This window comes from Ranitomeya variabilis, chromosome 6, assembly GCF_051348905.1.
Source record: "Ranitomeya variabilis isolate aRanVar5 chromosome 6, aRanVar5.hap1, whole genome shotgun sequence".
NCBI classification, from domain to species: Eukaryota; Metazoa; Chordata; class Amphibia; order Anura; family Dendrobatidae; genus Ranitomeya; species Ranitomeya variabilis.
The window spans coordinates 225,235,104-225,261,075 of NC_135237.1; the positions used below are offsets into that span (position 1 = coordinate 225,235,104).

Here is a 25,972-nt window from a genome sequence, read left to right on the forward strand (position 1 = left end):
GGCCCAGACATGTACTGGCTTAAGCAGAGGGACACGTCTAGCACTGCAGGATCTGAGTTCCTGGTGGCTGGCGTAGTGTGTTACTGATGGTAGCTATTGTTACGGTGGTTCCAGCTCTATGCAGGTCATTTAGTAGGTCCCATGTGGTTCTGGGATTTTTGCTCATGGTTCTTGTGATGATTTTGACCCCACGGGGTGAGATCTTTTGTGGAGCCCCAGATTGAGGGAGATTATCAGTGGTCTTGTATGTCTTAAATGTTCTTATTATTGCTCCCACAGGTGATTTCATCACACCAAGCTGCTTTCCAATTGCAGATTCAGTCTTCCCAGCCTGGTGCAGGGCTACAATTTTGTTTCTGGTGTCCTTCGACAGCTCTTTTGTCTTCACCATAGTGGAGTTTGGAGTGTGACTGTTTGTGGTTGTGGACAGGTGTCTTTTATACTGATAACAAGTTCAAACAGGTGCCATTACTACAGGTAATGAGCGGAGGACAGATGAGCCTCTTAAAGAAGAAGTTACAGGTCTGTGAGAGCCAGAAATCTTGCGTATTTTTAGGTGACCAAATAATTATTTTCCACTATATTTTGCAAAATAAATGTTGCCAAATCAGACAATGTGATTTTCTGGATTTGTTTTCTCTTTTTGACTCATAGATGTGGTCTACCTATGATGTCAATTACAGGCTTCTCATCTTTTTAAGTGGGAGAAATTGGACAATTGGTGGCTGACCAAATACTTTTCCCCCACTGTATAACAGACATTTTTTCTCTTTCAAGTTCAAATCGTGTCATTTCATTTGTATCCAGGAATTTTATTCAATGTCATCAAAGAAGTACTGCTTAATTTAAGATTTCTGGGATAGAACGCATTGCACATCAACTGAGAGGAGGAAACATCAAGAGACTTCTAATGACCAGAGAGGCATTTTGGATTTTTTATTTCGGAACATGCCATCCTGCGGGTCTGAATGGTCGCAAGGAATTTGTGTTCCATTATTCATTTTTTTTGTCAAAGTATACGCATGTAATGACATGATTTTATGTATTTCATAGTTTTTCTCTTGTTTCTAACCCTTTCCTTTGCTTCCCCCTCTTCTTCCCCTTTTTTTTTTTGCACATGGAATTTTAATGTGATTAGCAAGTTTGTCATGTGATTTGAAATCACTCTTGTATTGGTCTCATTTTGTATAAAAGCCATAGGCTATGTCTCCACGCTCAGGATGGCCGGCGGTATCGCCGCAGCGGCGAAGCCGCCCGGCGCTAAGCCCCGCCCCCTTTCTGGGACGCGATGGTGCCGGATGTGTACAGTACACATCCGGGATCATCGCACCCCTCGCCATAGGGCCCTGTGATATGCCTTGCGGGGACGCTGCATCCCCGCAAGGTGTACGGACATGCTGCGATCTGAAAAGACGCGCAGCATGTCCGGAGTCGCAGGGCCGCCGCGTGCGGGTTTCCACGCATAGTGGAGACGGGATTTCATAAAATCCCCTCCACTATGCTGGAACATCTGGACGCTGCTTGTTTGACGCTGCAGCGTCAAACAAGCAGCGTTTACTTACCGTGGAAACATACCCATATAGGACCTGTTCATGTATAGTTTGATAAAGGACACCTTGAGCGTTTGAAACGCATAACTATAGCTTGCCATGTGAACTCTGCCATTGCCATGGTTTTATGGTTTTTTAAGAAGCATTTTCTAATAAATTTTTGGATTCAAAGAAGCTGGAACACTGGACACTAGCTAGCTACACTATCTGACTGATATACAACCACCTAGCTAACTAGCTAAAATCTGGGATACAGCAGGCTTTTTCACATTTAGCTAATGAAAATTTGAATTAGAATGCTATAGTCGTGCATGGGGCACAATAGAAGCAGTGCACAACACACTTGTAGGACATGTGCCATGCTGGCTTTGTCTGTGGCACTCACTAATGGCAAAAAAAAGCAAGATAAATTTAACAGCCACACTGGACACTAGCTAGCTACACTATCTGACTAATATACAACTGCCTAGCTAACTAACTAAAATCTGCGCTGCACTGTTACAGTGTCAAAGTGGCACTAAAACAAGATGTCCGCTATTTATGGAGAGGGACATATGATTTCAGCAGCCAGTGACACAAGCCGTTGTGTCAGGACATTGTGGGTGCTTCCTGCGCCCTGATTGGCTAGCCGCAATGTGCACACAAAAAAAAAGACTGTTTACAAGAACGCCGCGCCTCTGAGCTCTGCAAACCCTCTCCCCTCATCAAACACGCGCCAAACGCTCATGATACACCACCATTATCATTAGTAAAGTGCTGGAAATACTTTTGTGACAACGCAAATATTTTCCCTTACTTTTTCCTGAATGTTACCGTTTTTTTCTGATTTTATAAAATTTTGCTCGTGTTTCTGATCACGAATCCCAATGTGCCATATTCGTGCTTAATTTATGCAATCATTTTCAGAACAAATTCGCTCATCACTAATCTCCACGTCTTTAAAAGGTTTGTCCACTTATACCCACTTTTAATGATATCAGTGTTCCAGCAGTGTCGTCACTTGCTCTCCCGGGGCACACGTGAGATTGTTAGCTCATGTGAGACCTGTGCCCAGACAGTGCTGGCATTACTGTACCTGCCTTCCGACGAATCAGATATTAAGAGGAAGTCAGAGCATACAACTTTTCATTTATCAGGAGCGTTAGATGAATGGAATGCAACTGTGTTCACATCACCACATATTCTACTGCAGTCCCAGCTGGCTTAAGATTTATGGCTTAACGAACACAAACTAGTCATGAATTTGACAAGCAGTAGGCGCCATGCCCAATTCATCTTTAGCTTCACCCACTTTGTCAGAACTGAGCAAAAATTACGTGAGAACGTTAAAAGTTTCTAAATTTTACCGCAGCCTCAAAATGCACCAAAATGTTGTGACTTTTCAAAGTTCTTTATGGTAGAATTCTGGCATAACAGCTTTGACAAATCAGGCTCATTATATGTGTTGCTGCAGCATTTTTTCTTATGCACTCATATTAGCATGCTTAGCTTAAAGAAAAGTATTTTGTGGCGTATAAGACAACTTTTTAACCCCTGAAAATCATCTCAAAAGTCGGGAGTCGTCTTATACGCCTGGTACGGCGTGTGCAGGGAGCGGTCCTGGATGGTTCCCAGGGTCTGGAGGAGAGGAGACTCTCATTCAGGCCCTGGGATCCCTATTCATGCAAAAAATAAATAAATAAAAAATATGGGATATACTTACCCTCCGACGGCCCCCGGCTCTCAGCGGTGCAAGCGGCGGCCTCCGTTCCTAAGGATGCATTGAGCGAAGGATCTTAGATGACGTCACGGTCAAGCGACCGTGACATCATCTAATGTCATTCGCTCAATGCATCCTTAGGAACGGAGGCCGCCGCTTGCAGCGCAGATAGCTGGGGGCCGTCGGAGGGTAAGTATACCCATATTTTTTATTTTTATTCTTTTTTTTACATGAATATGGATCCCAGGGCCTGAATGAGAGTCTCCTCTCCTCCAGACCCTGGGAGCCATCCGGACCGCACACGCCGTATAAGATGACTGGGTGTATAAGATGACCCCCGTCTTATATGGCGAGTATACCCCAAACTCCATATTTTATATGGAAAAGTAGGGGATCGTCTTATATGCCCAGTTGTCTTATACACCAGAAAATAAGGTAGTCTGGATTCAAAAACACATAAAAAATGTGACATTTCAATTGTGCTTCTTAATTACCTCAACCACATAGCCAAGGTCCTTCACATAATCCCGTTCTGTATCGAGTAATTCCTGTAACACATAACTGAGAGCAATGGAATTGATGTTAACAATATTAAAAAATTCACAAACGCAAAAGTTCAAGATAAAATCTACAGACTTTACTTAATATAAAACATATCCACTACACCCTAATTCAATAATCACACTAGAAGAAACAGAAGCTTGCTAATAATATGAAAACTATACCAGAGACAGAGACAGATGAGACAGATGAATGCTGAAGCCTCTCTCTCCCAAGGGAGAGGGAGAGAAGCATCACTGAAACGTGCATCAGGTCATTGGTGGTAGACCTCCAAAGGTACCGTCACACTAAACGATATCGCTAGCGATCCGTGACGTTGCAGCGTCCTCGCTAGCGATATCGTTTAGTTTGACACGCAGCAGCGATCAGGATCCTGCTGTGATGTCGCTGGTCGCTGAATAAAGTCCAGAACTTTATTTGGTCGTCCGATCGCTGTGTATCGTTGTGTTTGACACCAAAAGCAACGATACCAGCGATGTTTTACACTGGTAACCAGGGTAAACATCGGGTTACCAAGCGCAGGGCCGCGCTTAGTAACCCGATGTTTACCCTGGTTACCAGCGTAAAAGTAAAAAAAAACAAACAGTACATACTCACCCAGCGTCATACCTCCCCCAGCGTCTGCTTCCTGACACTGACTGAGCGCCGGCCCTAAAGTGAAAGTGAAAGCCGCTGTGCTGTTAGGGCCGGAGCTCAGTCAGTGTCAGGAAGCAGAAGCTGGGGGACGCTGGGTGAGTATGTACTGTTTGTTTTTTTTACTTTTACGCTGGTAACCAGGGTAAACATCGGGTTACTAAGCGCAGCCCTGCGCTTAGTAACCCGATGTTTACCCTGGTTACCCGGGGACCTCGGCATCGTTGGTCGCTGGAGAGCGGTCTGTGTGACAGCTCTCCAGCGACCACACAGCGACGCTGCAGCGATCGGCATCGCTGTCGCTATCGCTGCAGCGTGTGACGGTACCCCAATATGCTTTGTTGATTATCTGTCCTGATTACTACTTTTACTACTGCACCTTGCATATTTTGTATTTTGATTCCTTTGGATTTTAATATCGTTGCCACTTTAACCTGTATTTTTACACCATGCTTACATCTACTGTATAATCATTTACCGATATGTGCATGGTAGTATTGTAATTGTGCCCTTTTCCATGCCTGCCATTCATACTTGACCATTTTACAGAATCTTCATCTTTTAGACTAATTTTCTCCTTCTAAGGCTCATCCACTTTGTATATTTGTGTCTGTCGCGTTAGATACTGTATTTATTTCCCCTTCCACCTTTTATAATATATAACTTTGTTAATAAAGTTTCATACAATTTATATTTAATCTTGTCTTTGCACATCTCATTTTAGTTTCTATAGCTATTCAATTACTATCGGACATGTATGCCGCTTGTGGTTACAATCTCTTAATTCTCTCATTCAAATAGATACCGTATATACTCATGTATAAGCAGAGAATTACAGCACTTTTTTGTGCTGAAAACGCCCCTCTCGGATTATAAATGAGTCATTGCCGACGGGGGATGGGGGAGCAGAAGACATCATACTCACCCTCCTGGTGTCATCGCTGCATATCACATATCAGTCCCTGCATCTCGGGCGCCACCATCTCTCTTCCTGTCTTCCTTCCTGTGCTGAGCGGTCACGTGGTACCGCTCATTAAAGTAATGAATATGCACGCGTCTCCACTCCCATAGGCGTGAAGCGCATATTTATTACTTTGATGAGAGATATCACTGACCGCTCAGCACAGGAAGGAAGACAGGAAGAGATGTCCATGCCCGAGATGGAGGGACTGAGATGGAGGGACTGATATGCAGCGCCAGGAGGGTGAGTAGGACTGGGGGAGGGTGAGCCAAGCAATATTCACCTGTCCCCGTTCCACCGCCGCGCTGTGTCTTCCGCGTCCTCTGGCTGTGACGGTCAAGTCAGAGGGCGAGATGACGTGGTTAGTGCAAGCCCTCTGCCTGAACAGTCATTGCAGAGAGCCGGCGACGCTGAGGAGCAGCGGGCAGCGACGAGAGGTATGTCTTTTTTTTTCTTAATTGCAGCAGCATTATATGGGGCATATTTTAATATCGAGCATCTTATGGGGCCATCATTAACCTTTATGCAGCATTATATGGGGCATATTTTTGTATGGAGCATCTTATGGGGCCATCATTAACCTTTATGCAGCATTATATGGGGTATATTTTTGCATGGAGCATCTTATGGGGCCATCATTAACCTTTGTGCAGCGTTATATGGGGCATATTTTAATAAGGAGCATTTTATGGGGCCATCATTAACCTTTGTGCAGCATTATATGGGGCATATTTTTGTATGGAGCATCTTACGGGGCATCGTTATCCTTTGTGCAGCATTATATGGGGCATATTTTAATATGGGGCATTTTATGGGGTCATCATTAACATTTATGCAGCATTATATGTGGCATATTTTTGTATGGAGCATCTTATGGGGCCATCATTAACCTTTGTGCAGCGTTATATGGGGCATATTTTAATAAGGAGCATTTTATGGGGCCATCATTAACCTTTGTACAGCATTATATGGGGCATATTTTAATATGGAACATTTTATGGGGCCATCATTAACCTTTGTGCAGCATTATATGGGGCATATTTTTGTATGGAGCATCTTATGGGGCATCATTATCCTTTGTGCAGCATTATATGGGGCATATTTTAATATGGGGCATTTTATGGGGTCATCATTAACCTTTATGCAGCATTATATGGGGCATATTTTTGTATGGAGCATCTTATGGGGCCATCATTAACCTTTGTGCAGCGTTATATGGAGCATATTTTAATAAGGAGCATTTTATGGGGCCATCATTAACCTTTGTGCAGCATTATATGGGGCATATTTTTGTATGGAGCATCTTACGGGGCATCGTTATCCTTTGTGCAGCATTATATGGGGCATATTTTAATATGGAGCATTTTATGGGGCCATCATTAACCTTTGTGCAGCATTATATGGGGCATATTTTAATATGGAACATTTTATGGGGCCATCATTAACCTTTGTGCAGCATTATATGAGGAATATTTTTGTATGGAGCATCTCATGGGGCCATCATTAACCTTTATACAGCATTATATGGGGCATATTTTAATATGGAGCATTTTATGGGGCCATCAGTATCCTTTGTGCAGCATTATATGGGGCATATTTTAATATGGATGATCTTATGGGGCCCATCATGAACTTTGTGGAACACTAAATGGGGCGTATTTTGTATGGAGCATCTTATGGGGCTCCTGATTCAATATGGATATTCAAAAACATTTAACCTACTGATATTTCAATTCATTTTACTTTTATTGGTACCTATTTTTATTTTTGAAATTTATCAGTAGCTGCTGCATTTCCCACCCTATGCTTATACTCGAGTCAATAAGTTTTTCCAGATTTTTGTAGCAAAATTAGGTGCCTCGACTTATACTCAGGTCAGCTTATACTAGAGTATATACGGTAATAAGCTGTAGGACTGTAGCATTTTCCCAGAAATATAATTTTGCAGCTTACTAAATTTCTCCAGCGACACCACAAACACTTCCAGTCTGATCTTTTGTTAGAATTCTCAAGATTGTCTAGTCGTTATGGAGTCAACAAAATGGCAATAACACTACTTCAATATGTAAAAGCGTGCTGACACTTGTAGAAGTAGTAAGTACAATTTCAAACATGACATGAGACAGAGAGTCACAAAATTGAGCAGTTCATTATCAACTTCCCTGACTAAAGTTGTGAGGGTTATATAGTGTGTAACAAAAAAAAAAGTGAACAGGCTTTGCAATCTGTTTACAGATTCTACTGATAATTATACTGTTGTGGTTTATACATTCAAATTTACAGGGGTTTAAATATATTTTTTTATTTATGAAAAAAATTGTATTTTATCAATTCCTCCTCCTATTAAAAATAGGACATGGTGATGAAGAGATGTATTATTTTATTGTAAGGATAGTGCTGTATAATTAATAATGATGCCTGTCTCATTGTACTTTGTATATAACTGGTGTTCCAGCATGAGCAGTAAATCTTTATTCTGCTATCATTGTAGCTGTAAAAATATAGTACTAAATCTCAGCCATCTCTCTTAGGCTGGTTTCAGACTTGCGTTCAGCAGGGCTGTGTATGAAAGCATTCTTCCTCCGTTAAGCCCGCCCACTGCCGCACCTCTTCCGTCTGCTCCACCTACGTCTGCATGTGTCCTGCATACCCTATCTTTAACATTGGGTACGCAGGCCATGCGGATGTATGCGGATGCCTCCGCATGCGTCATCTTGACGCTGCGCTGACCTGCGTCAAATGCAACATGTTGCATTTTTTTGCGGTCGGCGCAGCGTCAAAACAATATAAGCGGAGGCATCCGCATACATCCACATGGCCTGCGTATCTAATGTTAAAATAGTGTATGCAGGACGCATGCAGACGTAGGTGGAGCTGAAGGAAGAGGTGCGGCAGTGGGCGGGAGGAGAATGAAATTTAAGGCAGCTATTGTCACTGGAGAATACATTTTTCTACGCATGCCGAATCACTAAAGAACAGCTACTGTACATACAAAGAGCCTAGGGACAGGCACTATTACTAAATCTAGAGGGCACCATCCTAATAATAAACTTAAATATCCTCTGACCAAAATTTTTAATAGCATTTTCTTTATAAACAAATATATATTTTATATGAAGGTGGCATAACCCCTTTAATTGCTGTCAAAGAGCACATAATGAAAAGTTAAGAATAAAATAATATAAGCTAATGTCATTTTCCTTACTGTCGTCTCTTTAAGGAGCTGGATTTCCTTTCCTCCATCTCTTCAATTGGAGAGGCAGAAGACAGTAGAGATATATCTGAAGGATTAAAAGAAGGGCTACTGCTGTCACCTTGATCTACTTGAAGAAAACTTGGACGGTCTTCTAAAGCCTGTAGAGTAAGCAAAAGTGATTTCAAGAATATAGGATGACTTTAGTGTTCACTATTTAATTCTATATGATCCCTTTAACCTTCTCCTTTAAAGGGAATCTGTCACCTCATTTTTAGCATATAAGCTGCGGCCACCGCCATTAGGGGCTTATCTACAGCAGTCTGTAATGCCGTAGATAAGCCCTGATGTAACCTGAAAGATAAGAAAAACAAGTTAAGGTACCTTCACACGAAACGACTTTGTAACGATATCGCTAGCGATCCGTGACGTTGCAGCGTCCTCGCTAGCGATATCGTTTAGTTTGACACGCAGCAGCGATCAGGATCCTGCTGTGATGTCGCTGGTCGCTGAATAAAGTCCAGAACTTTATTTGGTCGTCCGATCGCCGTGTATCGTTGTGTTTGAAAGCAAAAGCAACGATACCAGCGATGTTTTACACTGGTAACCAGGGTAAACATCGGGTTACCAAGCGCAGGGCCGCACTTAGTAACCCGATGTTTACCCTGGTTACCAGCGTAAAAGTAAAAAAAACAAACACTACATACTCACCTGCGCGTCCCCCAGCGTCTGCTTCCTGACACTTACTGAGCGCCGGCCCTAAAGTGAAAGTGAAAGCACAGCGGTGACGCCACCGCTGTGCTGTAGGGCCGGAGCTCAGTCAGTGTCAGGAAGCAGACGCTGGGGGACGCGCAGGTGAGCATGTACTGTTTGTTTTTTTTACTTTTACGCTGGTAACCAGGGTAAACATCGGGTTACTAAGCGCGGCCCTGCGCTTAGCAACCCGATGTTTACCCTGGTTACCCGGGGACCTCGGCATCGTTGGTCGCTGGAGAGCGGTCTGTGTGACAGCTCCCCAGCGATCAAACAGCGACGCTGCAGCGATCGACATTGTTGTCGCTATCGCTGCAGCGTCGCTTCGTGTGAAGGTACCTTTAGATTATACTTACCCAGGGGTGGTCTGATGCGGTCTGGGTCCGATGGGCGTCGCAGGTCCAGTGCCTCCCATCTTCATATGATGTCGTCATTCTTCTTGCTTCGTGTCGCTGGGCCTCTCTGAGCTTTTGTGGCACCTGCGCACTGCAGTACTTCGATCTGCCGCCAACAGGGCAGAGAATTACGCCTGCGTATGAGCCGCGACAGAAGCAAGGAAGAGGACACCATCACATGAAGATGTGAGGCGCCGGACCCGGACCTGCGACGCCCATCTGACCCAGACCGCCCCTGGGTGAGTATAATCTAACTTATTTTTCTTCTCTTTCAGGTTACATTGGGGGCTTATCTACAGCATTACAGAATGCTGTAGATAAGCCCCTGATGGCAGTGGCAGCAGCTTATATGCGAAAAATGAGGTGACAGATTCCCTTTAATCATAGGGACTCATTAAAGCAAACCCTAAAAACAAACACTTGTTTCATGATAATCCATCAGCCTAAAGAGGCTGGCAATCACCCAAAGAGGGAGCAAAATGTCAGATGAGCTGATTTTTTTTAAAGGGAACCTGTGCAGTTACAAAATTTAGGGACAATCTGCAAGTAAATAGCCTTAAAGTCATATTAGGATGCCTTAATAAAGCAATGGCTACAGGGAGATAATGAACCCATATCCTCAATGTAGTCAGTCTCATTCACTCATACGGGTGGTGCAGGGAGCGGTTACACTGCACATAGAGAAGGCTGTCAAAGTGGGGGGGAGTGCTGTGCTCATTTGTGCAGTGAGCAGTGACCAACAGCTCCCTCCACCACCCATATGACTGTAAGCAGGTATGGACTGGGGCTGAAATTCAACCCTGGCATTTGAAATCACATAGGCCCATGCTGTCCCTATCCCCAAGCACCAGATGGGATATATTACTATCATTACCCTGCATACAGGAAAGCAAGATTTACTATAAGACCAATATTTCTAATGATACTTTCGTCACAGCTATTAACAGTATGGTTGTCTTAAGAACATCGATTCTGTGAACAATGTAGCAGACAAGGCAGCCCACAACCAGACAGGCCCTTCTGGCATTTGCCAGAATTGCCAAATGGCCAGTCCGGCCCTAACTGTAAGCAAGCAATAAAGGAAGGTTAGAAGTTAGTTTTTCTTTGTAGCCACTGCTCCAGTAAGGCAACCTAATTTTAATGCTATCTATCTGCAGATTAACCCCATGTGTGTCCGTAAATAGTGTTTCTGGACATGACAGGTTACATTTAAGCAAGCTTAAAAATCTTATTTCTCAGCAGTAGGGTTGAGTGAAACGGATGGGTCATTTTCATAAATCGGCGACTTTTAGGCAAAGTCGGGTTTCATGAAACCCGAACCGATCCTAGTGTGGGATCGGCCATGCGGTACACGATCAGAGCGCCAAAGTCGCGTTTCATATGACGCTGTTACCGCCGTTTTTCAGCCAATGAATGAGGACGCAGAGTGTGGGCAGCGTGATGACATAGGTCTCGGTCCCCACCATCTTAGAGAAGGGCATGGCAGTGATTGGCTTGCTGTCTGCGGCGTCACAGGGGTTATAAAGGGGCGTGCACGCCGACCGCCATCTTACTTCTGCCAATTTGAGCATAGGGAGAGGTGTTGCTGCAGTTAGTCAGAAGCAGGGACAGAGTTAGGGAGGAAATATAAACCCCCAAACCGCTTGTGCTGGAGCGATTTTCACTGTCCCACACCACCTTTTTGTGCACGGACAGTGGAGGTCGTATTTTAGTGCAGCAGCTGCATAGCTGTGTGCACGGTGCTGTGCAAACCAACTGCTTTTTTAAAAGCAAAATTCCTGTTGCTCCTTTCTGCACAGTTACCTATCTTGTTTATTTGTCCACATTTTTGTTTTCACCAGTCCTTTTTATTGCTGCCATACTTGTCCTGAGCTCATTGTAGGGAGCTTGTTATTGTATTTTTTTTTTTTTTTTAAATAATAATTCCAGCCACTTTCTGGCACGTTCATAGTGTTGTGTTATACCACTGGGCCAGAGTTGTGGTTCTGTGTCTCCACCCCAAAAAAAGGGAGATTAAAATTCGCAGACAGTGTATATTCTGCTGTACTGCTAGTGTGTCGTATATATCAGGCAGCCACTTTCTGCCACGTTCATAGTTTACTGTTATACCACTGGGCCAGAGTTGTGGTTCTGTGTCTCCCCCCCCAAAAAAAGGGAGATTAAAATTCGCACACAGTGTATATTCTGCTGTACTGCTAGTGTGTCGTATATATCAGGCAGCCACTTTCTGCCACGTTCATAGTTTACTGTTATACCACTGGGCCAGAGTTGTGGTTCTGTGTCTCCCCCCCCAAAAAAGGGAGATTAAAATTCGCACACAGTGTATATTCTGCTGTACTACTAGTGTGTCGTATATATCAGGCAGCCACTTTCTGCCACGTTCATTGTTTACTGTTATACCACTGGGCCATAGTTGTGGTACTGTGTCTCCCCCACAAAAAAAGGGAGATTAAAATTCGCACACAGTGTATATTCTGCTGTACTGCTAGTGTGTCGTATATATCAGGCAGCCACTTTCTGCCACGTTCATAGTTTACTGTTATACCACTGGGCCAGAGTTGTGGTTCTGTGTCTCCCCCCCAAAAAAAGAGAGATTAAAATTCGCACACTGTGTATATTCTGCTGTACTGCTAGTGTGTCGTATATATCAGGCAGCCACTTTCTGCCACGTTCATAGTTTACTGTTATACCACTGGGCCAGAGTTGTGGTTCTGTGTCTCCCCCCAAAAAAAAAAGGGAGATTAAAATTCGCAGACAGTGTATATTCTGCTGTACTGCTAGTGTGTCGTATATATCAGGCAGCCACTTTCTGCCACGTTCATAGTTTACTGTTATACCACTGGGCCAGAGTTGTGGTTCTGTGTCTCCCCCCCAAAAAAAGGGAGATTAAAATTCACACACAGTGTATATTCTGCTGTACTGCTAGTGTGTCGTATATATCAGGCAGCCACTTTCTGCCACGTTCATAGTTTACTGTTATACCACTGGGCCAGAGTTGTGGTTCTGTGTCTCCCCCCCAAAAAAAGGGAGATTAAAATTCGCACACAGTGTATATTCTGCTGTACTGCTAGTGTGTCGTATATATCAGGCAGCCACTTTCTGCCACATTCATAGTTTACTGTTATACCACTGGGCCAGAGTTGTGGTTCTGTGTCTCCCCCCCCCAAAAAAGGGAGATTAAAATTCGCACACAGTGTATATTCTGCTGTACTGCTAGTGTGTCGTATATATCAGGCAGCCACTTTCTGCCACGTTCATAGTTTACTGTTATACTACTGGGCCAGAGTTGTGGTTCTGTGTCTCCCCCCCAAAAAAAGGGAGATTAAAATTCGCACACAGTTTATATTCTGCTGTACTACTAGTGTGTCGTATATATCAGGCAGCCACTTTCTGCCACGTTCATTGTTTACTGTTATACCACTGGGCCAGAGTTGTGGTTCTGTGTCTCCCCCCCAAAAAAAGAGAGATTAAAATTCGCACACAGTGTATATTCTGCTGTACTGCTAGTGTGTCGTATATATCAGGCAGCCACTTTCTGCCACGTTCATAGTTTACTGTTATACCACTGGGCCAGAGTTGTGGTTTTGTGTTTCCCCCCCCCCAAAAAAAAAGGGAGATTAAAATCCGCACACAGTGTATATTCTGCTGTACTGCTAGTGTGTCGTATATATCAGGCAGCCACTTTCTGCCACGTTCATAGTTTACTGTTATACCACTGGGACAGAGTTGTGGTTCTGTGTCTCCCCCCCAAAAATAAAGGGAGAATAAAATTCGCACACAGTGTATATTCTGCTGTACTGCTAGTGTGTCGTATATATCAGGCAGCCACTTTCTGCCACGTTCATAGTTTACTGTTATACCACAGGGCCAGAGTTGTGGTTCTGTGTCTCCCCCTCAAAAATGAGGAAGTCTGGTGGAAGAGGCCATGGGCGGGGGTTGTCAGCTGGTACTGATGGTGGTGCTGCATCTGGTGGTAGTGGCAAAAGCACAGTAGTACCTAAGGCTGGAGGTGTTGAGCCTGCGTCATCATCTGGCTACACAAGGCCTCGAAGGCTCCCTTACTTGGGAGTAGGAAAACAGCTTTTAAAGCCGGAGCAGCAGGAAAAAGTTTTGGCTTTCCTTGCTGACTCAGCCTCTAGCTCTTTGGCCTCCTCTTTCCAAAGTTCAAAATGTCACAGCAGCCAGTCGTCAGTGGATGCTCCCGGTCAGGAACAAGACGTTTCCTTGTGTCCTTCTCCCAAACCAAAAGTGAAGGATGTGTCAGGCGACACAACAGGTTACTCCATGGAGCTCTTTACACATACCATGCCTGGGTTAGAAAGGGAAATTGTACCCTGCCCATTACAAGAAGAATCGGACATGGAGTGCACTGATACACAGCCACAGCTAGATTATGATGCTATTCCATTGAGTCAGATCACTACATTGCCCTCGCAGTTTGCTGAGCCAGAATCTGACCCTGATGAGACTACGGTGCCCTGTCCCGAACGCTATAGCACCTTACACGGTGACACTGAGGAAGGTGCACATGACATTGAGGAGGAGGAGGTGATAGATGACCCAGTTGTTGACGCAGATTGGCAGCCATTGGGGGAAGAGGGTGGCGCTGCCACTAGCTCAGAAGCGGAGGAGGGTTATCCGCAGCAGCACCAATCTACATCGCAACAGCTGTCATCTGGCAGGCCCGTATCGGGCAAAAAACATTTGACAAAACCAGTTTTAGGACAGCGTGGCCATCCTGTGAAAGTTGCACAGAGTGCAATGCCTGAAAAGTAATTCCATAGTAGGAAGAGTGCAGTGTGGCATTTTTTTGACCAAGATCCCAATGATCAGTCAAAAGTGATCTGTAAAAAATGCTCAAAGACCTTTAGCAGAGGGAAGATTCTTAACAATTTAAATACAACGTGCATGCGTAGACATTTAAACAGCATGCACTTGCAAGCCTGGACTAACTACCTAACGTCCCGTACCGTTGGTGCACCAGGTCTGAATGAAGGTAGTCAGCACCGCAACATTGCTTCCCTCACTGTAAGCCCACTGGTTAGGACACCAGCAGCAGCAAATGTGGAGGGATCGTCGCTAGGCCAAAGCAGTCAGGGAGTCAGAAGGTTATTGGTAGGAAGCACTGTATGTAGGCCAACATCACCAACTCACTCTCAATCTGCCATGTCCACAACCACCACCACCGCTAGTTCCACCATAGGCAGCTCTCCAGTCCAGCTCACCCTAGAAGAGACTCTTGTTAGGAAACGAAAGTACTCATCCTGTCATCCGTGTACACAGGGTTTGAACGCCCACATTGCCAGACTTATCTCGTTAGAGATGATGCCCTACCGGTTGGTTGAAAGCGAAGCTTTCAAAGCCCTGATGGCCTATGGAGTACCACGCTATGACCTACCCAGTCGCCACTTCTTTGCGAGAAAAGCCATCCCAGCCCTCCACCAGCATGTCAAAGACCGCATTGTCCATGCACTGAGGCAGTCTGTCAGTGGGAAGGTGCACCTCACAACAGATGCATGGACCAGTAGGCATGGGCAGGGACGTTACGTGTCCATCACGGCGCACTGGGTTAATGTCGTGGATGCAGGGTCCACAGGGAACAGCAATAGTGGGATAGTTCTGCCTAGCCCACGATCTAGGAAACAGTTGGCTGTAGACGTTCGCCACCCCACCTCCTCCTCCTCCTCCTCCTCCAGAAGCGAAAGCTCGTCCACAGAGCGCTGTCGCACGACCACTCCATCTGCAGCTGCCAGTGTTGCACACGAGGTGTCCCATTAAGGAACAGCTAGTGGGAAGCGTCAGCAGGCCGTGTTTGAAATGAAGTGTTTGGGCGACAACAGACACACGGCGGAAGTTCTGGCCGAGTTCTTGCAGCAAGAAACTCAGTCATGGCTGGGCAGTGTACATCTTGAGGCAGGCAAGGTAGTCAGTGATAATGGAAGGAATTTTATGGCTGCCATAGCCCTTTCACAACTCAAACACATACCTTGCCTGGCTCACACTTTGAACCTGGTGGTGCAGTGCTTTCTTAAAAATTATCCGGAGTTACCAGCCCTGCTCCTGAAGGTGCGAAGACTTTGCTCGCACATCCGCCGGTCGCCCGTACACTCCAGCCGTATACTGAACCATCAGCGATCGCTCAATCTTCCACAGCACCGCCTAATTATCGACGTTGCAACAAGGTGGAACTCCACACTGCACATGGTTCAGAGGCTGTGTGAACAGAGGCGTGCTGTCATGTATTTGTGGGAGGATACGCATACACGGGCAGGCAGTTGGATGGCAGACATGGAGTTGTCTGGTGTGCAGTGGTCCAAGCTACAAGACCTCTGTCAAGTCCTTCAGTGTTTCGAGGAATGCACACGGCTGGCAAGTGCAGACGACGCCATCATAAGCATGAGCATCCCACTTATGCGTCTGCTGATGCAAAGTTTGACGCACATCAAGGAGCTGGCGTCTGCAGCCGAGGAGGAGGGAATCCTTGATGACAGTGAGCCATTGTCTGGTCAGGGAACTGTCCAGGACGAGGTGGCGGTCGAAGAGGATGAGGAGGAGGATGATGGGGATGAATATGTATGGGAGGAGGATGCTTCTCAGGGGCCACTTGAAACTGGTGGCGTTGCGTCAGGTACAGGTTTCTTGCGGGACACTTGTGATGTGGATTTCCAAGAAAGTGCTCCTCAACCCAGCAGGACCAGTGAATTGACACCAGGAGCATTGGCCCACATGGCTGAGTATGCCTTGCGTATTCTAAAAAGGGACCCCCGCATTGTCAAAATCATGACCAATGACGATTACTGGTTGGCCTGCCTCCTGGATCCACGCTATAAAGGGAAAATGCAAAACATCATGCCACATGAGAACCTTGAGCAAATATTGGCTACCAAACAAGCAACTCTTGTAGACCGTTTGGTTCAGGCATTCCCAGCACACAGAGGCGGTGATGGTCCTCACACTTGCCGTAGGGGGCAACATGACAGAGGTGCTAGAGGTGCCAAAATCCGAAGTGGCGTTGGACAGAGGGGTTTTCTGACAAGGTTGTGGAGTGATTTTTCAATGACCGCTGACACAACAGGGACTGCTGCATCTATTCAAAGTGACAGGAGACAGCATTTGTCCAGTATGGTTACAATCTATTTTTCATCCCTTATCGATGTTCTCCCTCACAGGTCATTCCCCTTTGATTACTGGGCATCTAAACTAGACACCTGGCCCGAATTGGCAGAATATGCATTACAGGAGCTCGCTTGCCCTGCTGCCAGTGTGCTTTCAGAAAGAGTCTTCAGTGCTGCTGGTTCAATACTGACCGAAAAAAGGACACGTCTGGCTACCCAAAATGTAGATGATCTAACCTTCATTAAAATGAACCAATCATGGATTGCCAATTCTTTTGCCCCACCTTCCCCTGCTGACACGTAGCTTGGGTGATAAATGACTCGCTTTTGCCCTCCTCTTACTGACTTTGTCAATTCCTCCATTTGCAGCTGCTGAATGTCCACCATAGGCCATTTTTATACCTCCCTAAATGGGCTGACTCCCCCCACAGGACCGTGGTCACCACTTGGCGCAAGCACCTGTGCAAGTGCCGTTTGCCTGGACAGGTGGGTGTGCCCACTCTACCTCTACTAAACAAAGCTGAGTTTGAATCTACAGGCTTTCGGCCTCTATCAACAATATGAAACTGCATTTGGCCTGGTTCTTGGTTTGGGCCTAGTGACGTCTGCTGCTGCCTCTTGGTTTCCTCAAAGAAACAAAGCTGAGTTTGAATCTACAGGCTTTCGGCCTCTATCAACAATATGAAACTGCATTTGGCCTGGTTCTTGGTTTGGGCCTAGTGACGTCTGCTGCTGCCTCTTGGTTTCCTCAAAGAAACAAAGCTGAGTTTCAATCTACAGGCTTTCGGCCTCTATCAATAATATGAAACTGCATTTGGCCTGGTTCTTGGTTTGGGCCTAGTGACGTCTGCTGCTGCCTCTTGGATTCCTCAAAGAAACAAAGCTGAGTTTGAATCTACAGGCTTTCGGCCTCTATCAACAATATGAAACTGCATTTGGCCTGGTTCTTGGTTTGGGCCTAGTGACGTCTGCTGCTGCCTCTTGGTTTCCTCAAAGAAACAAAGCTGAGTTTCAATCTACAGGCTTTCGGCCTCTATCAACAATATGAAACTGCATTTGGCCTGGTTCTTGGTTTGGGCCTAGTGACGTCTGCTGCTGCCTCTTGGTTTCCTCAAAGAAACAAAGCTGAGTTTGAATCTACAGGCTTTCGGCCTCTATCAACAATATGAAACTGCATTTGGCCTGGTTCTTGGTTTGGGCCTAGTGACGTCTGCTGCTGCCTCTTGGTTTCCTCAAAGAAACAAAGCTGAGTTTGAATCTACAGGCTTTCGGCCTCTATCAACAATATGAAACTGCATTTGGCCTGGTTCTTGGTTTGGGCCTAGTGATGTCTGCTGCTGCCTCTTGGTTTCCTCAAAGAAACAAAGCTGAGTTTCAATCTACAGGCTTTCGGCCTGTATTTAGAATTTGAAACTGTATTTGGCCTACTAGTTTGGTTGGGCCCTACTAACGGTGTCTGCTGCTGCTTGTTGTTGTCCTCCACTGAACAAAGCAATGCTGCCTGTTTACTCCTGTTACCAATTTTTTTCTGCTTTTAGCCTCCTTTTTTATTTTGGGCCTATATCTGTGTTTCCTCCTCATCCTGCCTATTACCCAGCTACTGCTTGATGGGTCTGCTGGTACATTGACCCAGACCACTACATTCCCCTTGCACTCTACACAGCCAGAATCTGACCCTGCTGAAAGTCAGGTCCCCCTTCCTGCATACTATACTACCTTACACGGGGACAAAGAGGAAGGTGCATATGAAAGTGCAGGTTCCTTCATCAGGTGGGGGGGCATACTCGTTGGCGACGTCACTGTCACAGGGCCCGTCATAGTACGCAAAAGTGTCACTGCCGGTGGGAGGCGCCCCTGCCATCAAACACAACGCCGTACTTTGAGGGGCCCTGTGCCAGTGCCAATGCGAACGAGTGGGCCCCCCTGCTTGCTCTGGATCACAGCACTTGCAAAGTTGAAATATTTACCTCTCCCTGCTCCACCGCCGTGACATATTCCACATTTCCTGGGCCCAAGAAAAAATTGAGCCAGCCCTCCCCCCCCCCCACAACTTTAACCAAATGACCCCCAATTTTCAATACCTAACTATTATTATAAGGTTAATTAAGATTGACAAGCTTAAGTAACAATAATTGATGTTTTTGACATTAAAATGGGCTTTGTAGGTGTTTTCCTGTCCTCCACTCACTGCCGACTTTTATTCCCCATTGACTTGCATTGGGTTTCGTGTTTCAGTCTGCCCCCGACTTTTCGCAATGATTGGCCGATTTCACCCGACCCAACTTTTGACAAAGTCGGATTTCGCGAAACCCGACTCGATCCTGAAAAAGTAAAAGTCGCTCAAACCTACTCAGCAGCACATCGTCCTATGTAAACACAACATGCTGCTGAGAACTAAACGTTCTGTGTTCATTAAAGTGTAGTTGGTCTAGCTACTAAAAAAAAAAAAATGTTTGTTGGGTTTCATTATTACAGCATTCCATATGGCAATATACTTCTGAAGGTCAGTATTATAACAGAAGAACAAAAATATTTTTTCTTTATTTTACTGGTTAAAAAAATGGAATGTTGAATAAATACTTATTTTTCTATCACTGGCTAGTGTTTTTGCATGGCGATCTGTGGTATTTATTGGTACCATTTTAGGGTTGGACAGGGTGAAATCTCAGCTTTGCAGTTTTTGATTAGAAGCACCTGCAGGGTTTTGCCTAAAAAAGGCGGAAGTAGGTTCATTGTGCAGCAGTCTCCTGAAAGATAAAGCATGGAGGAGCAATCTGGCCTGAAGGTGACATTGCCTTGATGTCATGGCATCATTGGTGCAGCACAGAGGAGATCTGGGAGCCATCTCTTTAAGTGGAGTTCTGAGGAGGAGAACCGGGGTCTTCAGCATTGGCTGGCACAAATCCTTCTTCGCCTGCAGTGCTGTTCCTCATTCTGGTGAGGGACATCAGAAGTGCCAGGTGACTGTGAAATGATGTCCAAGTGATGGGACTCGGGGAGTTTGCTGACCTTGGAATAGGCCACACTTCTCCATGTGCTTGTCCTTGGGGATAGGGTAAGGTGTATCGATGGCGAGGCCAAGAACTATCCTATGGCCCAGGTTGACATATGCACAGACTTTTGTATAGTGTTTCACAAAGTGGGAGTGGTCAAAGACTTGTAGCAACCAGTTGTCTAATATGCCGCTAGGAGTCAGCTGTGGTGACAAGGTCACATGATGTGTGCCTTTTGTAGGACTGTGTACAGTGAATATGACTATGTGCAATGAGTTTGCATCCTTATGACATGTCAGCATTGGTAGTGCAGTGTTCATTGTGTGTGAGGCTGTGTGTCTTAAGAGCAGTATGGTGCTGTGCAGGCAGCAGATCCTGTGTGTATGATGTGCAGGTGGCAGAGTCTGGGTGTGTGATGTAGCCTGTAGGTAGCAGGGCATTGCATGTAGTCTGTAGATAAAACAGCTCTGTATGTAATCTATACAGTATGTAGAGAAGCCATGTGTGAATGATATTCGCTGGGAGCCAATAATCAGTTTTGGTAGAGTGATCTCCTGTTGGCACTGTGGGTTGGCAGATGGTGTCCAGCCTATGGGGGGTATGTAGCATAGCTGGGTATATAGTAAGTTATTTTTTAATCGTTTCAACACTCCAATTAATTAACACTAATTACTGATATGGCTTAGTATCAGTATATCATTATTTTCAAGGATACTAGCAAAAGGTTATTGAAACTTTAATTACTCAACCAGATGGTCAATTTAACCAAGAAATGTAAATGACCAGTCATTTGTTTATCTACTAACAAAGGACTTTTGACATTCACAGATGAGAGTCAACTGATTAGACCTTTCCCAGGAGAAGGTATCATGTACATATATGTTAATTATATGTTATATACAAACTGTTAAGTCCCCAGGGCACATACCATGAGAGATCAAAGCCTTTAGATTAGCTTCAATAGACAGTTTTAACATATAAGAGAGGACTGAAGATGTGGGGAGGGACACAGACACAGAGAGATTGGAGATGGACATAGGGAGATAGAGCCTGATGACTTCTACCATAATAATGTAATGTATGAATAATGCTTGCTTTGATGCACATGTATTTATTTTACTTTATTGTTTAATCTTATCATTTATTTAGTAAATTAAATTTTGTTTACTCAATTCTCGTGTGAACATTTCTTATTCATCACAATCCTTAAATCCGTTACAAAACACTGGGAAGGACAGGATTGTCAGGAATGGTAGCTCCTTATCTGAGCGGACCTCTTGTGCTCCTGGGCAAGCTTTGGCACTCCGCTGGGTCACCCGTAGCTCTTCATTGGACATGAGTGGCAGGGGGTGTCACCTCCGCTGGGCGGAGCTTGCAAGGGGGCTTGCTCAGATATCGCATTTTATGAGATGCACTCCTAGCATCGAAGGAGGTGGGACACAGCTGCTCTTAGCAATTATGCTGTCCTGGGACTTCGTGACACCGGGTTCCCTGGTGTTAGCTGCTGCCAGCGGGTTCGGGATGTCGTAACTGCTGGGGCAGTCAGATGGTGGGAGATTCCCTCCAGCCTTCTCTCCTTTCCTCTGGTGTCTCTGTGATCTGAGGGTGGAGATTAGATTGGGTGTTGCCCCTGCATGGTCATTTGACTGCTGGGAGGCAGATTTAAACCTGCCATTTCCTACTTTTGTTGCTCATTATTTTCAGTTTTGGTGGGTGCTTAAGGTCAGTGTTTCTGTGATTCTGCTTTGGTGCCTGTACTTGGTTTATCATTCTTCACCTTAGGTCCTGCAGTTGCACTGCAATTTTTGATTCTGGTGTGTTTGCCCTGTCTGCTGTTTGTGTGCCCAGCCCTTTAGCTCTGCTAAAGTCTCCCCTTGCCAGTAGCAGGAGGCGGGTAAAGAATATACTTGGCCCTCTGGGTGCACGGCAGTGTGACCCACACACCGCTCATGCTGGCTACAAGTAGGTCATTACACCATCACCCATCATAACAAAATCCCAGCTTTGCAGTGTTTGATTAGAAGCACCTGCAGGGTTTTGCTAAAGAAGCAGGGAGTGGGTTCATTGTGTTGCAGTCTCTTGAGGGAATATCCATGAATCAAAAGCAAATGCGTTAGCTGGTGAATGCACAGACCAAATGCACCAGACTGGATGTGTCTTAGAGCTGAAGAGAAAGACAAGCCAGAATATCTGAGAAAAGTCTGCACAGGCCATGTGCACCAAACTGCAAGTATTAGTGGTTGATATGGACCATATTTGTTTTGTTTGACCAATTTGGGGATAGTTAAGCTGTGTATGAGTAGACAGAGTTTGTTCTGTTTAGTTAGGGCCTGGACAAGGCTGAGGATTTATGCTTAGGACTTTGTTTTGGTGCTCTGCAATCTGTGGAAAGCAATGAAAACTGCATGCATTTGGACCAAAACTGCACTCAATGTGTGAATGCTACAGAATGCCTACCAGAGAGAGTGAACCCTTACAATTAGGGCTGCCACATGGAATTTCAAAGCCCCATACTGGCAAACTTTTCAGGACTCCTTGAGACTTCGCCCAAGTGGGTGGGTGAGCCAGGGGGTGGGCGAATAGGAAGTTGTATGGGAGAATGGGAGGTCGAACGGGCGAGTGTGCAGGCACACACACCACATCACTTTCAGGCACTGAACACCTGCATATCACGTGCAGCATGGGCCTGGGGCACCCCGGAAGCTTAGGAATAGAGGGCAGGCAGCATCTCACATCACCAATGTCGGATGTAGCCGGCTCCCTCTGCTGAGGTCATACAATGTATGTAGCTGCGTCGTCTTGGTTACATGGCCGGTCACATGACCGGACCATGTGACAGGATGACGCGTACATTGAGCGCGGTCCCTTCAGTGATGCCGCAACATGGCGTCGATGCGCTGGTACACAGGTGCTGGGCATGGGAGAATCAGGCTTTAGTATATAAGGCTTTAGTAGCAACGCCATACTACCTCCTGACGAAGCTGCCTTTGCAGTGAAACGCGCGTCGAGGTGCACTCAGTTTGGTCGACCCCCCTATCCCCGGTCCATGATGACTACAGGTAATCACCATTGCTAGCTGTTTTTCCTATAGCTACAACTATATATGGATCACAGTATCCGGATTTGTTGGCTAGATGGTTTAGTATGTTACACTCCCTGCAGTCTAGCTAGGGTGCCTGTCATGATAGAGGACCTATGATTACTTATAATATACCGGGTGTAGATACAAAGGGGGTTGTATCAGTCTGTAGCTTCTGTGGTGACCCTGTATTGGCTCATTGTTATATTATATTTATTGTGCTATATGTTATGTACTGTTTTTAAATTTGTGCTAATAAAGTTATGTTTTTTATATTTGGTACACTTTGGATCCAGTGCCTTCATGGTTCTTTATTGGTATTTTCATGTTCATCTATGAAGGGATCCAGTTATTGGGGATGAGGAAATAATAATTGTTTATGCTATATATGCTTGTCTGTGTTTACAGATACCTCTGCTATTGAATATATGGACTTCCGCAAACGTGACAAAGTCTGGATTAACCAGTTAGGGGTCTTATTTGGTGAGAAGTCGGGGTCAGTTACGGAAGCCAGTGATGTGAAGGATTTGAAAGCTAACATTAGAAATCTACTTAAAAAACGTACAAAACTGTGGTGGAACAAGGTGTCACTTGAGAACTACCTCCACAAAGATATTATCCCGAGGGGGCTGAGGATTCAGATCTACCCTACATCTGATTGTGACCTGGTATTTACTAGCAAGTGGGAGGACACACTATCCAAATGTTCACGCACATTGTTGGAACTATTAATTGGGGCAGATAAGAAAAAACTTGAGGATGTTGAAAAAGAAATTGACTCATTACGAGTAAAAATACAGTCCATTTTGACGGCAGATGAATGTAGTAAGCTCGATAAAGAAATTGAGGCTGAACTAAATAAGTGGGAGCAAGATATACAGAGCCAAAAAATAAGGAAATTTCATAGAGACGAGCAAGACTACGAACAGAAAAGGGTCTACAGGTGGCAATTTAGCAATAGTAAAAAATCTGAGCGGAAACAAAACTCGAGATCTTCATCAATTGTATCTACATTATCTGAAGAAATATGTGGAGAGCCTTTTTTAGAAAAAAGGGGTGGGGGAGGAGAAGGACGTCGTCCAGATCAACTACCCCATATACCAGCCACCCCATTTCCTCCAATGCGTACAAGGAACTCAGCAAGGAGAGAGAGGCGACAACATCGATACTAAAGGTAATTAACTTGTCAGAGAGGTCACTTACTCCCATACAGACACAGGTGTTGGAAAAGGGGCTAACATTTGCACCTGTGGCCCCTTTCAACTCCTTTACTATGATCAAAGATCTTGAACTCTTTGCGAGAAAACTTAATTTTAAAAAGTTTTTTGCCAATCAGACAAAGAATGAATCTGCTGCAGATTTAGAGGCCAGAACACTGTCTGATCTTGAAGATCTCCTGGCCGAACAGGACATGCATGGTCAGGTTAGTGTTCCTGCGTATCTGTATGGCCGATCACAACACTTCCCCCCTAGTGGCATATGTCCCAATGTTGATATCTTTGTAAAATTGGTGAAAAGAGATATAAGTAATATTTCGGCAAAACCTACACAATTTAACCTTTCTGCAGCTCAGAATCAGGCTATAAAGGAACTTAAAAATATGAAAGATATAGTGATCAAGCCTGCAGATAAGGGGGGAAATGTTGTGGTCTGGCCATCGGAGATGTATGAACATGAGGCATTTAAACAACTCAATGTGACACAATGCTACAGACGGTTAGCAAATAGTCCACTTGAACAATACAAAAAGGAACTTGATCAAATATTGGTGTCGGCTAGAGATATGGGCGTTATTTCAACTAAAATGATGGAGGGACTTATAGTGGATTTCCCCATAGTCCCTACATTATACCTTACACCAAAAATCCACAAAAATTCACTAAACCCGCCCGGCCGACCTATAGTGTCAGGTATAGGTAGTCTAACAGAGAAAATTTGTAGATACATTGACTTCTATCTCCAACAATGTGTGGAATCATTACCATCATTCATAAGAGATACAACAGATATTCTTAATCGCCTCAATGGGATACAACTTGAGGACAATATGTATCTAGTGACATGCGACGTGGAGTCGCTTTACACATCTATACGGCATGACCATGGGATCGCGGCGTCTCGTTTCTTTTTGAGTATGGCACATACAGACGGCCAACTGTGTGGTTTTATTTTGAATTTACTACATTTTCCCTCACCCACAATGTTTTCGTTTTTAAGGACCGCTACTTCCTACAGCTCCAGGGAACCGCGATGGGGGCGACTTGTGCGCCCTCATACGCAAATCTTTTCCTGGGGCTGTGGGAGCGGGAGGTTGTTGGCAGTATTGAGGGGATTGACGCCGTGGTCTCATGGTCTCGCTATATAGATGATGTACTTTTTATCTGGCAGGGGTCTGAGGTTTCTCTTAATTCTTTTCTCAATAGGTTAAATGACAATTCATTGAATATTAACCTAACATGGAAGTATAGTAGAGAAAAGGTGGAGTTTTTGGACGTTACGCTCAGTAAGGATGATGAAGGATTCATTTCGACTGACGTGTTCCGTAAGTCCACTGCTGTAAATACGTTGTTACATGCAACATCATCACACCACCCACAGACATTCAAATCAGTACCAATCAGCCAATTTTTGCGCATTAAGCGCATTTGTTCTAATAATGATGCATTTGAACGACAGGCCAAAATCCTCAAAAATAATCTCCAACAGAGAGGCTATAATCACAAGGCGATACGCACCGGATATAGGAGAGCCAAATTCACGCCACGCGATACACTCCTAGCCCAGTCTGGACACAAAACTGTCAAACATCAGGACAATTTACCTGTGCGGTTTATCACCTCTTTTAATTCAGAATGGAGAGAAGTGTCAGAGATCTTGAGGAAATATTGGCCTGTGCTATTGGCAGATGAGGATGTGGCACCATATATTTCTAACCATCCATCGGTGACATGGCGTAGGTCCAAAAACCTAAAGGATATGCTGACTAAAAGCCATTATGTGGCACCCCAAAAAACATTTTTTTCTGAAAGAATGGGCCCAA

At 44.9% G+C, this 25,972-nt stretch overlaps 1 protein-coding gene across 1 annotated transcript in view; it reads right to left on the minus strand.

Moving 5' to 3' along the window:
• TRIO (trio Rho guanine nucleotide exchange factor) overlaps positions 1–25,972 on the minus strand; it is a 3,555,343-nt gene that overhangs the window by 1,142,134 nt on the left and 2,387,237 nt on the right. Inside the window, 2 exon segments of the mRNA XM_077269474.1 lie at positions 3,744–3,810; positions 8,610–8,758. Of these exon segments, the coding sequence (XP_077125589.1) occupies positions 3,744–3,810; positions 8,610–8,758 (216 nt within the window).